Source organism: Pneumocystis jirovecii (genome assembly GCF_001477535.1).
Source record: "Pneumocystis jirovecii RU7 chromosome Unknown supercont1.14, whole genome shotgun sequence".
Lineage (NCBI taxonomy): Eukaryota > Fungi > Ascomycota > Pneumocystomycetes > Pneumocystales > Pneumocystaceae > Pneumocystis > Pneumocystis jirovecii.
This window is the reverse complement of record NW_017264788.1, coordinates 345,439-360,840: the sequence shown is the minus strand read 5'-3', so window position 1 is coordinate 360,840 and position 15,402 is coordinate 345,439. Positions and strand designations below refer to the sequence as shown.

At 33.1% G+C, this 15,402-nt stretch overlaps 3 protein-coding genes across 3 annotated transcripts; all 3 read right to left on the bottom strand.

The window, feature by feature from the left end:
- Window positions 1-3,361: 3,361 nt before the first annotated feature.
- T551_03108 (uncharacterized protein) lies at window positions 3,362-6,424 on the bottom strand (the record flags this gene model as incomplete). Its single annotated transcript, XM_018375371.1, has 1 exon — window positions 3,362-6,424. A coding segment is annotated over one exon (3,063 nt), but the record flags the coding sequence as incomplete, so codon positions are not given.
- A 516-nt stretch (window positions 6,425-6,940) lies between these two features.
- T551_03107 (uncharacterized protein) lies at window positions 6,941-10,030 on the bottom strand (the record flags this gene model as incomplete). Its single annotated transcript, XM_018375370.1, has 1 exon — window positions 6,941-10,030. One exon carries the CDS (start codon window positions 10,028-10,030, stop codon window positions 6,941-6,943), a length of 3,090 nt encoding a protein of 1,029 aa, XP_018228578.1.
- Window positions 10,031-10,414: 384 nt separating this feature from the next.
- Window positions 10,415-13,828, bottom strand: T551_03106 (uncharacterized protein; the record flags this gene model as incomplete). Its single annotated transcript, XM_018375369.1, has 3 exons — window positions 10,415-13,579; window positions 13,637-13,727; window positions 13,768-13,828. 3 exons carry the CDS (start codon window positions 13,826-13,828, stop codon window positions 10,573-10,575), a joined length of 3,159 nt encoding a protein of 1,052 aa, XP_018228577.1. The 3' UTR covers window positions 10,415-10,572.
- Between the last annotated feature and the right edge of the window lie 1,574 nt (window positions 13,829-15,402).

Sequence of the window (15,402 nt, the reverse complement as noted above, 5' to 3'; positions counted from 1 at the left end):
ACTCGCCTTTTTGAGTCGTCCTTTGCTTGAACAAACTCCATTCTCTTTTTCCTACCCAAGCAACGCTTTGTACTCCCTCACTCTAAATCTGTCTTTACCCCACTTAAATTTCTTCCTGTCACGTGCGGGTCACGTGATATTGACCTCCCTACGACTATTTCACACTGCGTTTCTTTCCCCCAAACTGTTTAAACTGCCCCTCTACGTGTTCCTTTGCTCAAACAAGACTTTTCATACTTCTCCCTTCATGAAACAACTCTCCTTGTCGTTTCCTTGTCAAACAACACTTTCTGCTACTCTACGTAAATTTCTAAGTGTTACCCCACTCAAATTTTAATCCTGTCACGTGAGTGTCACGTGATCTTGACCTCCCTACGACTACTCCACACTGCGTTTCCCTTCCCCAACTGTTTAAACTGCCCCTCTACGTGTTCCTTTGCTCAAACAAGACTTTTCATACTTCTCCCTTCATGAAACAACTTTTCTTGTCGTTTCCTTGTCAAACAACACTTTCTGTTACTCTACGTAAATTTCTAAGTGTTACCCCACTCAAATTTTAATCTGTCACGTGCATATCATGTGTGGTCACGTGACTTTGACCTCCCTACGACTATTCCACATTGCGTTTCCCTCTCCCAACTCTTTAAACTGCCACCCCCAACGTGTTTCTCAGCTTAAACATGGCTTTTTATGCTTTCCTTGTTTGAACAAAATCCATTCGTTACCCCCTCTTCAAACAACGCCTTGTGCTCTCCTCCCTCCAATTCTTGGCTTTACCCCACTCAAATTTTGGCTGTGTCACGTGTGGGTCACGTGATCCTGACCTCCCCTACCAGCACTCCACACTGCGTTTCCCCTTCAAACTTTTTAAACTGTCTTTCCCGTGCTTTTCTCTGGTTAAACGGTGCATTCTTTTCTCTACTTTCTTAAAACCATCTTCTTTTGTTGCCTCTTGCTCAAACAACACCTTCTGCTCTTCTACTCTAACCCCGGCCTTACCCCACTCAAATTTCTTCGTTGCACGTGACTTTCACGTGTTGGTCACGTGATCTTGACCTGCCTACGACTACTCCACACTGCGTCTCTTTCCCCCAAATTGTTCAAATTGCCCTTCCTACACTTCCCTCTGCTTAAGCACAACTTTTACGCTTATTCCTTGTTAAACAAAGTCCATTGGTCGCCTCTTGCCCAAATAACGCTTTGTGCTCCCCTCCTTAAACTCTTGGCTTTACCCCACCCAAATTTTGGCTGTGTCACGTGTTGGTCACGTGACCTTGACCTGCCTATGACTACTCCACCGTGTGTTTAAACGCAATCTTTTTGCAATCTTTTTGCCATTCTCTTGTCATTCTTTTACAAAACAAACTCTATTCTCCTTCTAACCCTATCTAAACCTCATCTAAACGCTATCTACACCTTAGTTGAATCCTATTGGCCAATTTCGTTGCCATGGAAACAACCTCCCCCTTTTTACCCAACCCTCTTTTTCCTGCCTCAAACCCTCTCCTCTTCTGCTAAACCCCCGTTTCCTGCATTTAACCCTCGTTTCCTGCTACTCTGCTAACATTCTGCTTGAAATTCTCCTAAAAACACCCTCTTAATGACCCCCCAATTCCAATAAAAATAACACCCATTTTAACTCCATTTTTTCGACTTTTAAACTGCAGTTTGAAGCCTCGCTGAGGTCCGGGCCTGAAAACAAATAAACCCTCCTCTGTGCTCCAAATCTAACCCTAAACCCGGGCCTAAACCTGACTTTGAATTCTATTCTAAACCCCCCCTAACCCCCTCCTCTAAACCCTTTTTTTTTGGTTTTTCTTGCAAAGAGGACCCACCCACCCTCCCCCCTCTCTCCTCCCAATTTATACCCCACCGGCTGTCCGCAACCCTCCCCGGCTGTCCCGTGCCCTCCTCCTCCCCTGTCCCCTGTCCCTTCTCTATCTTTATTCCCTCACCCCCACCTAGATTTTACGGGTTCCTCTTCTCCTTGTGTTTTTTTTTCTTCTATTATTCTATTCTTGTTGCTCCTCTCTTTTCTCCCCTTCTTTCTGTTTTTTTATCCACCTTTTATCCATCACTCTTCTCCCTCCCTTCGACTTCACTTGCTATCAATTGCCTCTCACCTATTTTTATTTACATAAAAAGGCTATTTCTCTTCTTATTTTGTGTCTTCTAAATCTAATCTCTACTCCTGCTTGTTTTCTCTTGTTGTTCCTGTTTTTTATTCACCACCCTCTCTCTCCCCTCGACTTTGGCTCTACTCAACTTTCTCCCCATTCAGCGTGTTTTATAAGAAAAAAACGACTTTTCCTGACTCCCTTCTCTTCCTAGATTCAATTTATGCTTTTTCTTTTTTTCATGTATTTTTCATATTTTCCATTTTATTATTTTTTCTGTGCTTTAATCATATTAAACTCTTTAATCTACTTTAATAAAAAAAAATAATTTCCCCTCTCTCTTTCCCCATCACTTTTCCCCGCTATTCTTATCCACATTCACTCCTTTACATTCTATTCTTTCTATTTCTCACTCAATCTTTCTTGATGATTCATTTATTTACATCTGTCCACCCCGTGCCCACCTTCACTAAATTTACAAAAACACCTTCACTACGCCTCACCTTCACTCTAAACACTCTTTCTACTCTTCTAAACGCTTCTCTCTTGTTTTTTTCTTTTTTTTTATCCACTCACTTTTCTTCCTCCCAGCTCATCACTCACTCTTACTTTTTTAAAAAAATTCATCTTCCCCCACCTTAAACCATTCGTTTCGTCTTTGATGGCCCTCCCCTTCTCGCCCCCCTCTGACTCTTTCCCTTTCATTCATTTTTTTCAGTGGCTCTCAAATTCAATATCTACAGTTCATCTTGATCTCTCAAAAAATTCTTCTCTTTGACTCTAATTTTGATTTTATTTCATAAAAATGCTTAAATACGCTATGGAAATCTTTCTAAACACTAATTTCTATCAATTCTTATATCAATTCTTATATCTACGCCTCTGTCAACGCCTCTGTCAACGCCTCTGTCAACGCCTCTGTCAACGCTTGCAAACACCAACTCCACTCATCAACCCCCCCCTCCCCCCATTGTTCTATCCCATCATCTCTCCATCACTGCATCTCACCTCGACTCCATGTGGGGCAAATCCGGGGTAGGCGCTGAATGCGCTGATAACGACATGGCACAACAAACAGCGGCCACTCACCCGGGAAATACAGGCTATTTGCACAGGGAACACGCTACTTTATGTGTAATGCACTTTCAATTGATGCTGAAGAGATCATATCTACTCTTTCCTGCCCTATCCTCATTCATCTAGTAAATATACATGCCCATTATTAAATCCTGCCCATTTGCTTTTTAAATCATGAATGAAATCATCATCGCCACTAGCACCCCCCTCATCACACTCCACCCACTCATCCTCAGCCCCTCACTCGGCTTCACTTCCCCTGCTTCATCCCCCTCTCCTGTCGTGCATTTCGTAGGCTTACACCGCCTCGTCGAGGTGAGTGTTATTCTCGATGTGACTGTGGATGTGGTCGTAGATGTACTGGTATGCGTAGACGTGTGTGTAATCCATGTGTCTGATGTAGTGAGAGATTTGCATTTCTCTCCGTCTCCTACTGTTTTTTCCGCTTCTTTGACTGTTTCTGTGACCGTTGTTATGTTGGTTTCCGTTACTGTCTTTACTTCATATGGTTTGATCTTCAATGGCTCCAATCTTAAGCATACACGATCTACTGCTTTACATACTTCTTCACAGTTTGCACATTCTTTTCTGAATCCACAGCCTTTCTGTGAATGCTGGCATATCTCCTTTAATTCTACATACAAGTTAAATGTTTGCGCTACCAAATCAAATGCTGCTAATTCTTTTTCTGTTACATGCACTTTTGCACTTCTTCTTACAAGTTTAAATCCTGTTGTGTCTTTTCCTTCCTTAGGTGCATCAGATGAATTTTTATTTACTGACTTATTATTATCAGGTCCTTTCGCTCTCGATAAAATAAAGTTTGCTGCTTCCATTGCTTTCTCTGCTTCTTCTTTAATTCGTTTATATTCTTCTTTTTTCTTTTTTAGTTTATCTTTTGCTTCTGCAAGTTCGTTAAATAATTTTGGGCACTGTTCTGTTATTCGAGCTATAAGTTTTTTACAAAGTTTTTTTCTAACTTTAGCATCATTTTTTGTTTTAGCATTAGAAGTATCTATACAGAGAACTTCAAGTCCATTACTTGCATTGGCCCATACTGCACAATACTTGTCAAGTGTTTTTTTACATTCATCATCGCTTGACAAATTGCCCTTCAATTCATCAAGTACTTTGTTTTCCAGTTCTTTCTTTTTAATAAATGAACTACATTCCTTTCTAAGTTCCACACAGTCTTTAGTACCAGTGTTTGCTAAATTTTTGCAGCTTGACATAAATCTTTCACAATACGGTATCCAGAATTCACAAATAGATTCTTTTTTAGTTTCTTCTTTTGCATCGTTCAGAACAGTACCGTTTTTTATATACTTTTCTAATCTATCACATTTAGATTTAACGTCTTTTGTAATAATCTTGCAAGTAGTATTTTGTGCTATACACGCAAGAGTAAACTGAGATCTCCCTTTTCCAACCCATTCATTGCACCGTTTACCTAGCTTTTTTTTGCACGAATCGAGTTTATCTAAATCTTCTGTTTTTTCTTCCAACAATTTCTCCTTCAACTGTTCTACATTCCTTAATCGATCGCAATTCCAATTCAGTGTATGGCATGGCCACTCAATTTCTCTTGAATCTTCTAACAATACTTTACATTTCTCTTCCAGTTCTTCACAATTCTCTTTTGTTGGAAAATCTCGCTTCTTGTTTAAATTTTCCAATAAAAAGATTACCTTCATTCGTAAATCTGCTGGAAGTACTATAGCTGCCCTTGTTGGCTCCACACATAATAGAAATAATTCATTGTTTGGAAAAACTCCATTGTTTTCTTTTTTCACTTCTTGACATACTTCTAAAAGTTTTTTCTGAAATGTTTTAAGCCATTCTTTTTTCGAACCATGCAATTTTCCTCGTAACTTGCTTTGTAACACTTCATTAGCTAATCCATCAAGTCCCTTCTTATAACATGCTGCCTTGATATTTTTGCATGCATCTTCGCCTTTATCACAACTTTTTTCAAAATAAAAACAATATGACATTAGATTTGTACACTCTTTCTCACTAAGAAACGTTGGCAATTTCCTCCACATAATAATCCCATTATTTTTTTTCGTGTCAAAAAGATGATAGTCTAGAACTTTTGATGTAAAAATTTTACAAGTGTTTTCAATATCATCATCTAATTCTTCGCATTTTTGCTTTCCATCTTTACTTGCTTTAGTTCCTTCACATAGATCTTTTAGAACTCCATACTCTTGAGGATCTTTGCATTTATCTTCAATAATCTTTTCACACTTTTCTTTCTTAGTGGCTTTATTTGCGAGACTTGGGTCTAAAATCAATAATGCTAATAGAGCTGTTGCATCTGCCTTTGGGGGTTTTCCAATATGAACACCCTTTTTTACTGCTTTCGTATAAAGACTTTTTAGACCTATTTCTTCTACTAATGTGCTTTCTTCTTTAGTTGGATCAAAATTAGTGTCTGGAGGTGTGTAAGTTATGTTTACACTTTCGCATTTATTTATTAAATCATTACATTTCAGTGGTTCACTTTCACAACTCCGGTCATGAAAATAACATTGTTCAAGCAGCAGGAGGCATACTTCACTAGTATTTTTTGTAAGTGCTGTTTCTATGTCTTTTTTCAAAGAGCTACATTTGTCTTTTGCTGCTTGTACTAGGGATAGACATGTAGAGTCTAGACTTAAACACTTTTGCATCAACTCATCACTTTCTTCCTTTAAAACAATGCAAACATTTTTGATTTTTTTCTCACATGTGTCAGATTTTTTAAGACTTCCTGAAAGTGCTCTTAAAAGAGCTTCTTTTGCAACCTCATTACGTTCTTTTTGATAACACATATTTCTTAGTTTGTTACATTTTTCTATAAGAGTAGGGCACGCATCTTCCAAAAACAGGCATTGTTCTTTTTTTTCACAGTCATCATTTCTTAAGTCTTCTATTTCTTTTTTAAGTACATTTTCTAATTCTGCCCTAAATCCATTGCACTTTTCTTCAATACTAGCCTTTTGTTTGCACTTTTCATCTTGTTTTGCATCATTACAGAAATCTTTCAATTTTTTATCTATTTGTTCTGTTTTTATACCTGCATCACTTAATCCTTGACAATATTCTTTTAGTTTTTTTTTGCACTTTTGCTCCTCTAGTCCATCTTTTTTTAGGAGAAAAGCCAAAACATGTTCCTCTCCAATTTCATCCTTCTGTGCTTTTGCCTGCCGCTTAACCGCCCGCGCCACCGCCCGCGCCAAGCTGTGCCTGACGGGGGTGGGCTGCGCTGTGGTGTGTGTTTTGAGTTTGAGTTTCCGCTAGTGTGTTTTGACTGCAAAAATTGAAGAGATTCGTTTCCATATTAAATTTGAATATTAAATTATCCTTAATTAATTTTAAGGATGTTCAAGTAAATTCAGTGACAAAACTTGTCAAAGAAGCTGTGTGTGCAAAGTATATCTTTAGTGTGTCCATACAATTATTGTGATACATGCTTTACTACACGTATTTAAATTTGTGTGGGGTAAATGCGGGGTAAATGTGGGGTAATAGTAAAATTTGAATAAATAAAAAGTAGAATGTAAAAGGACATAAATGAGAAATAAAGGTTATTTAGATAAAGAATAGTGGTCAATTAAATAAGGAACACGCGATTTCATGTGTAATGCACTTTCAATTGATGCTGAAGAGATGACTCAATCTACTTTACTCTTTCCTGTCCTACCCTGCTCGTTTATTTACTAAATATACATGCTCATCATTAAATCTTGCTCATTTGCTTTCTAAATCATGAACGAAATCATCATTGCTAATATCACCCCCCTCATCACGCTCCACCCACTCATCTTCAATCCCTCACTCGGCTTCACGTCCTCTGCATCATCCCCTGTCGTACACTTGGTTGGTTTGCAACGCCTCGTTGATGTGAGTGTTATTTTTGATGTAATCGTAGATGTGATGGTAGACGTGCTTGTGTGTGTCGATGTCTGTGTAACCCATGTGTCTGTTGTCTGTAAGGATTTGCATTCTGTTGCCTTCGGATCGGTAACGGTTGTTGTGGTCGTTGTGGTCGTTGTTGTACTTTCTGTGACTATTTCGTGCGACTTCACTTTCAGTGGTTTTAATTTCGAACATACTCCTTGTATCTTTCCACATACTCCTTCTAAATCCTTGCAATCCTCCTTAATTCCGCAATCTGATTCCAATTTATTACATCTTTCTTTCAAGTCTACATATCTTCCAAATACTTCTGCTACCAAATCAAATGCTTTAGCTTCTAATTCTGTTACGGATACATCCTTAACTCCTCTCCGTAGTATTTTCACAGGTTCTGTGGTATCTTGAAGTCCGTTTGAAACGGTATTCTTATCCTTGTTTTTGCTACTATTTTTCGATGCATTATTTTCATCTTTTTTAACGAATGATAAAACAAGATTGGACTTGTTCATTGCTTCTTTTGCTTGTTCTTTAAGTTCTTTAAATACTTTAAAGTCGTCTTCTAAGTCTTTTTCCAGTTGTTTTAGTTCTTCCGGTAATGTTTTACATTGTTCTTTCACTTCTTCCACTAATTTTAGACAAAGATTCTTTCTAATATCTTTATCATCAGCCTTTTTAGTTTTACTTTCGGCATTATCTTTGCATAAACTTCTGATTGATGCATTATTTACGTTTCCTGCTACTGTGCAATATTTTTCTAATGCAGATTCACATTTATCTTGACCACCTAATTTTCCTCGAAGCTCTACTTTGAGAGCGTCTTCCAAGGCCTTTCTTTTGTAAAATGGTTCACAATGTTTTTCGAGCTTTGTACAAAAAGTAGCCTCTTTTTTAAGATCAGGGCAATTAGGTCCGAATCTATGACAGTATGAACTCCAAAAGGGACAAAAACTTGCTAATGATTCTATTCTTGTGTTATCTTCAAAAACGTCCGTGATATTTGATGCTTGTGTATTTTCTTTGAATACTTTGCATCTATTTTGTACGTCTTCTACCATCAGCTTACACGTACTTTCCAGAAAAACACATACAAGAGAAAAACGGTCATCACCTCTTCTAGACCATTTATTACACTTTTCTTTCAAATATTTTACACAACTTTTTTGATCTTTCAAAGTATCCTTATGTTCATCCAGTAAAACCTGTTTTAAAATTTCTGTAGTCCCTAAACGATTGCATTGCTGCTCCAGTGTATGACATGGCCATGTAATTTCTTTTGAATCCTTTCCTAAATCTTGACATTTTCTCCCTAATTCTTTGCAGTCTTTGTCTGTTGGAAAATCTCGCTTTTGATCCAATTGTTTACGTAGGAAAACAGTCCTCATTTGATGGTCATGTGTAAGTAATCGTGCTGCTTTTGCTGGCTGTACACACAAAATAAACAATTCATCGTTTGAGAAACTTCCTTTATTTTCTTCTTTCAGTTTTTTACACACTTTTATTAATTTTCGTTGAAATTCCTTAAGCCAACTTTGATTTGAACCACGCAATAACCCATGCATATTTTTTTGCAGCACTTTATTTGCCCGTGCATCAAGTCCTCTCTTATAACACGCTGCTCTCACATTCATACAGGATTGTTTGCCATCTGGGCATCTTTCTTTATAATAAAAACAATAAGATTCTAATCTTGCACAGTCCTCATCACTAAGAAATGTTGGTAGCTCTCCCCACCCAATAATTCCGCTATGTTTATTTGTTTTATCAAAAAGACGATTTTTGAGAATAGTTGGTGTAAGAATTTTACAAATCTTTTCAATATCTTTTTCTAGTTCCTCACATTTTTGAGTTCCATTTTCATTAGCTTTACCTTTTCCGCATAAATCCTCAAAAATGTTGTGCTTTTCTGGATCTTTGCATTTACGTTCAAGTAATTCATCACATTTTTCTTTAATCTTTCCTTTATTAACATTTTCAGTCAACAATGATAAAAGAGAAGTCGTATCTGCTGTTATTGGTTTCTCAATAAGAACCCCTTCTTCTCCTGCTTCTTTATAAAGCTCTTCAAGCCCTATTTCCTCTATTATTGGAGGCTCAGGTTTAGTTGGATCAAAATCAGGTCCTGGTGGTATATAAACAATATTTTTTTCATAACATTTTTCTTCTAACTCAATGCATTTAATCATATCTTTTTCCTCACAGTTTGCAACGTAAAAATAACATTGTTTAAGTAATAACAAACATTTTTCTTCCAATTTGTTTTTTTCATCGAGCACTCCTTGAACATCTTTTTTGAGAGCATCACACTTGTTTTTTCCTTCAGCTACAAGATCATTGCATGTTTTTTTCTGATTGAGACATAATTCCATCAACTCATCACTTTCTCTCTCTAATTCCGGGCAAACTTCTTTAAGTTTTTTTTTGCATATATCTGTTTCATTGAGATTACTACGATGTGCCCTCAAAAGAACTTCTTTTGCTACTTTGTCACGCTTTCTTTGGTAACATAGATTCCTTAGTTTGTTACAATTCTCTGTAAGATCACTAGGACATGCTCCCTCCAAGAATAGACATTCTTGTTCATTCTCTTTACAATCTCCATCCGTCAACCCTGAATTTGGCTTTTTCAATATACCATCAAGTTTTGTTACGAGTTTATTACATTTATTTTGAACTTTAGTTTTCAATTCTTTGCACGTTCTTTCTGGGGCATCATTTTTGCATAGATCTTTTAATTTTTCATGTATTTCTTCTTTATTCAGATTTGAATCTTTTAATGCCTTACAATATTTTTCCAGTTCTTCTTTGCATTTTTGTTCATTTTTAGAATCCTCTTTTAAAATCAAAGCCAAAAGATAATCCTCTTCTTCATATACACTAGCTTTTTGCGCCGCTTTTGCCTGCCGCTTAACCGCCCGCGCCACCGCCCGCGCCAAGCCGTGCCTGACGGAGGTGGGCTGCGCTGTGGTGTATGGTTTGAGTTTGGGTTTCCATTAACGTGTTTCGGTTACATGTTAGGTGCTAAAGCCATGTCTTTAAATTTGAATATTAAATTATTTCTAATTAATTATAGAGTTTTCAAGTAAATTCTGTGATGAAACAGGTATAGTGTGTGCTGAAGTATATCTTTTAGTGTGTCCAATTATCGTGATACGTGCTTTACTACACGTATTTAAATTTGTGTGGGGTAAATGCGGGGTAAATGCGGGGTAAATGCAAAAATGTTTGGATAATGAATATAATGTAAAAAACTCTGGAAAAGAAATAAAGACTATTTGAAAAAAAAATACAGGTTAATTATGTAAAAATACTTGTTCTTGCTAATATGCCGTTCAAATGGATGCTAAAAAAATCATTCAGGCTATTCTTTACTTTTTATTCTATTATGTTTCTTCATCTTTTAAATATAAATGTCTTGTCTTAAACCATACTCATCCCAAATGCATATGCTTTTTTAAATCATTCCAATTTATTTATTTTAAATCATAGTTGAAATAATCATTGTTAATATTACTCCTTTTATCAAACCCCATCCATTCATCCTTAACCCTTTACTTGATTTTACATCTCCTGCTTCCTCTTCACTCCCGGTAGTGCACTTCATTGGTTTACATTCCTTCGTTGATGTTAATGTTACAGTTAATGTTAGTACGGATGTTTGTGTAGATGTGTGTGTGTGTGTTGATGTACGCGTAATCCATTTGTCTGTTGTAGAAATCGACATACATTGTTCTCCTGTCGTCAGTGTTTTTTGTGTTGTATTTGTCTCGGTTTTTGTAATGATGGTCTTTATAGTTTGATTAATTGTTTTTGTTTCTGAAGACTTGATTTCCAGTGACTTTAATTTATTGCATGCATCTTCAATTTTCTTGCATACATCTTTGTATTCAGAACAATCTTCCTTAAATTCACATTCTAATTGCAGACCTTTGCACTCTGCTTTGACTTCTGTATAAACCTTTAATGCTTCTGCTGCTGCATCAAACGCTTCAACTTCTTTTTCTGTAATATTCACTTTTGTCTCCTTTTGTTCCAAATACCTTGATTGATTTTTCAGAGTTACATCTGTTTTTAAATTTACATTTCTGTCAGCATTTGCATTATAAGCTAGAATTAATGTTGCGTTATTTATGTTAGGATCTGTTTTTTGTTTGCTTGAAGTTAAAATAAGATTTGTATTCTTTAGTGCTTTTTTCGCAGCTTCGTTCAATTCTTCAACAATTTTTATGCTTTTTTCTATTTCTGTTGCCATGTCATTTAATTTTGTCAACAATTTTGTACATCTTTCCTTTACATGTTTTAGTAATTTCTTGCACAGTTCACTTTTAGTTGTATTATTTTTAGTACCAGTATTATTATTACAGAAATTCTTGAATGTATTATTTTTCGTTTTATCCCAATGCAAACAATGTTTATTGAGAGTTGATTCACATTTATTTTTGTCATTAAGACTTCCTCTTAATTCATACATAAGTCTCACTTCTTGTTCTTGTATTTCACGATACGATTTACAGCTCTCTTTTAGTTCTTTGCATTTTCCATTCTTTCCATTATTTTGTACAAGTATTTCGCAGCTCAACATAAACTTATCACAATAGGGTTCCCATAGATCACATGTAGGGCCCTTTATGTTTGCATTATCACTCTTCACTTGATTTAGAACGTCTTCAATATCTATGTTTTTTTCTAATACAGAACATTTAGATTTAATGTCTCTAGTAATTATCTGGCAAGTAGTAACCAATTGTATACACGAAAAAATAAATCTTGTTTTCTTTCTTTTAGACCATTTATTACATTTTTCTGAAACTCTTTCTATACATATATCTAAATTGCCTAAATTTTCTGCTTTTTCCTCTAATAAAATATCTTCCAACTCTTTTGCATTCTTTAAGTGATCACATCGCCCTTTCAGTGTAAAACAGGGTAAGTCGTTCATTTTTGAATCATGTCCTAACACTTCACATTTCTCTTTTAGTTTTTTACAGTCCTCTTCATCTGGAAAATCCCTTTTCCAATCCAGATCGCTTCTAAGCCATCTACTCTGCCTTTCGATATCATTTGCAAGTTCCTTACAAGTATTCCATGGGTGTAGACAAAGATCCATTAATATAGGATTATCATTGCTAATTATTTTTTTACATAGAGTCCATAGTTCATCTATGCACGTTTTAAGCGAATTATTTGTTAAATTATGCAGTTTTCCTTTTAATGTGCTCTGAAATAGTTGATATTCTCTTCTGAAAAGTCGTGTTTTTAAACATGTTGATTTTACATTGATGCATGCATTAAACATTTTAATACCCACATTATTACAAGATTTCCTTAAATAAAAACATTTTGATTCTAAATCTATACAAAGTTTTTCATTAAAGTTAATAGATTGCTTGGTCCATCCTATAAGCTTAGCATCTTTATTGTCTTCGTTAGTATCTGATAGCGATAAATCATATAATTTTGATTTAAAAAACTTGCATTTAGGTTTCAATTTTTTTTCTAAGGTAGTACATATTTCTTTGCTTTTATTCATTTTTCTTTTAGTATTGTTATATAAATCCTCTAATTGAGGTAAAAGACTGCAAAGTTTACGACACTCTTCAATATAAGTTTCGCAAACACTTAAATAACCATTTGATAATAATATTAAAAGATCAATTGTATCTTTTATCCCTGGTTTTCCAATTTCGTCTTTGAATAATTTTTCCTTCCCTATTTTTTCTATTAATACAATTTCTTTTCCTATTGGGTTAAATGGTAAAGGAAAATGTTTGTATTTTACTTCATTTTCACATTTTTTTTCTATTTCTCTACATTCATCATTAAGAGTGTTATTACAATTTGAGTTATGAAAGTAACATTCTTCAAGCAACAAATTACATTCTTCTTTTGATATTTTAGTATTCCCAAGTAATTTTTTTAGACTAAATTGCAAACTACTGCATTCTCTCTTCATTAATTTTATGAGTTCATCACATTTATTAAAGGGAATTAAACAAAAGTTCATCAATTCATCGCTTTCTTCCATGAACGCAAGACATTTTTTGTCAATTATTTTCTCACAATCTTCTTTAGTTTTTAAATTGCCAGATAAGGCCCTTAAAAGAAATTTTGTTTTCAGATCATCTCGTCTTTCTCCTCTACAAAATATCCTTAAATAATTGCATTTTTCTTTAACTTCCATTGAACATGCTTCTTGCACAAACATACATTCATTTTGATATAGACAATATAAAACAGTTTTAGACGGCTTAGTCAGAATATCTTTCAAACTTCGTTCAAGTGCAGTACATCTTTCCATAATATTTTCTTCTAAATCATTACACTTTTTATTTAGTTCCGTTTCTTGGCATAGTTCTTTTAATACATTGAAGGAGCTTTCTAACATTTGAGCCTTTTCTTCTAAATCTTTACAGTATTTTTTTAGTTTTATTTGACATTGATTATTCGTTGTATCTTTTAGAATTAAAGCAAAAATATTTTCTTTACTAGATAAATAATTTGTTAATTTTACAAGTTCTAGTATTGTTTAAAGGTTTTTATACGTTATATACGATAATGGATTTTGCGATGGATTTTGTAATAGATTTTGTGGTGGATTTTGTAATAGATTTAAAAACTCTTTATAAATAGACTCTAAAAAAAGTTAAAAATATAAAAAAGTAAAATATAATACCAATGTTTTCTGAAAAAGCATATGTCATGCCAAGAAAGTTGGCTAATACAAATGCTTTCATCAATAATGATAACAAATAATAATTTTTATAAAAATGTTTTATGACATCGAAAAAATCGATAAATTATTACAAATTCATCGATATCCAATAAAATGACTGACAAGTATTAATTTTTGCTATTATATTTTTTAGTTACTTACATAAGTTTTTTATATACTGTTTCTATTGATAAATCTTAGTATATTATTTAAATTTTTTTAATTCTCATTCTAGATGAAGTTTTTTTTGAGTTATCAAAAGAATTTTGTCATTCATATTTCTTTTTATAATATACAAAAGATGTTTTTTTAATCAATATATTTATTTATCTTTTGCTTGTTTGAAAAACTTGATATTTTTGATTCTTTATTTTTAAATGAATGAATTTCAGTTTAGTTTTTTCTATATTTTTGCCATAGATTGTTGTTTTGAATATTTTTGTTAATATTCTTTTTAAAAGTAACTATAATTTTAAATATTGGTGAATATATTTTAAAATATTTCTATAATCAATATGTATATTTTAAAGTATTCCATAGGTATCTCATATAGTTTTAACTGGTATGTAGCAGGTACTTTACAAGATAGAATAATTTAGGAAATCTAATGCAAGAATAAAAGATCGAAAACAAAATAAAAAAAGCATGGACCATAATTGAAGACTAAGTAAAGAATATGAATCAATTATGTAAAAAAATATTTTTTTTAAAATTTATTTTAAATTAATCCAAAAAACATTATTTTTTACTTTATAGTTTTATCCTGTTTGTTTATCTATTAAATATAAATGCCTTATTTTAAAATATACTCATTTATTCTTTAAATATTTATTCATAAATGTTTTGTATTTATTAGTATTATTATATTTTTTTGACATTAAAGTTAAATCATTGACTATTTAAAAATTTTTTGTATAGTATTTAATTTTTTTTTGGTTCTTTAAATCTAAAAATAATTTTTAGTTTTAAAAATAGAAATACAGAAAAATAGAAAATGTTTAAAATATATGTTTTTTGTCTAATATGTTTTATATAAATAAGGAAAAGAATAAAAGTTTTCATCTATTATAATTTTATATAAGATTTGTTTTTAAAAATAATCTTCATTTAAAAATTAATATTCAATAAGCATTGCTTATAAGATTAGAAAAAGTGTAAAAGCAATAGCTATTATTATATTAGTTTTGATCTTTTAAAAAATCAATATTAAATTTTAGAAGCTTAGTATAAAAGTATTGATAATACAGTTTTACTGTTTTCTATTTATCATCTTAAAGAAAAATTTAAAATTTTTAGTCCATTAATATATTTTTATTTTCATCTTTTTCTAAAAAGAAAAATAATTTACTAAAGTGAAATAATTTTTATTATTTATATTTATAAAAATATCATTTTATATGATTTGATAGTGAAAATGTGTTGATGAAAACACATTTGTAAATTAGTTTAATTTTTGATAATTAAGTTATAATTTTGTTTTATTTTTGATAGTAATATTTATTCCATTTTTAAAATTATTTTTAATACGTTTTTGAAAAGCAGACTTTTTGAATTGTTAAATAGAAAAATATCTAATAATTTTTATTTAAAAAATAC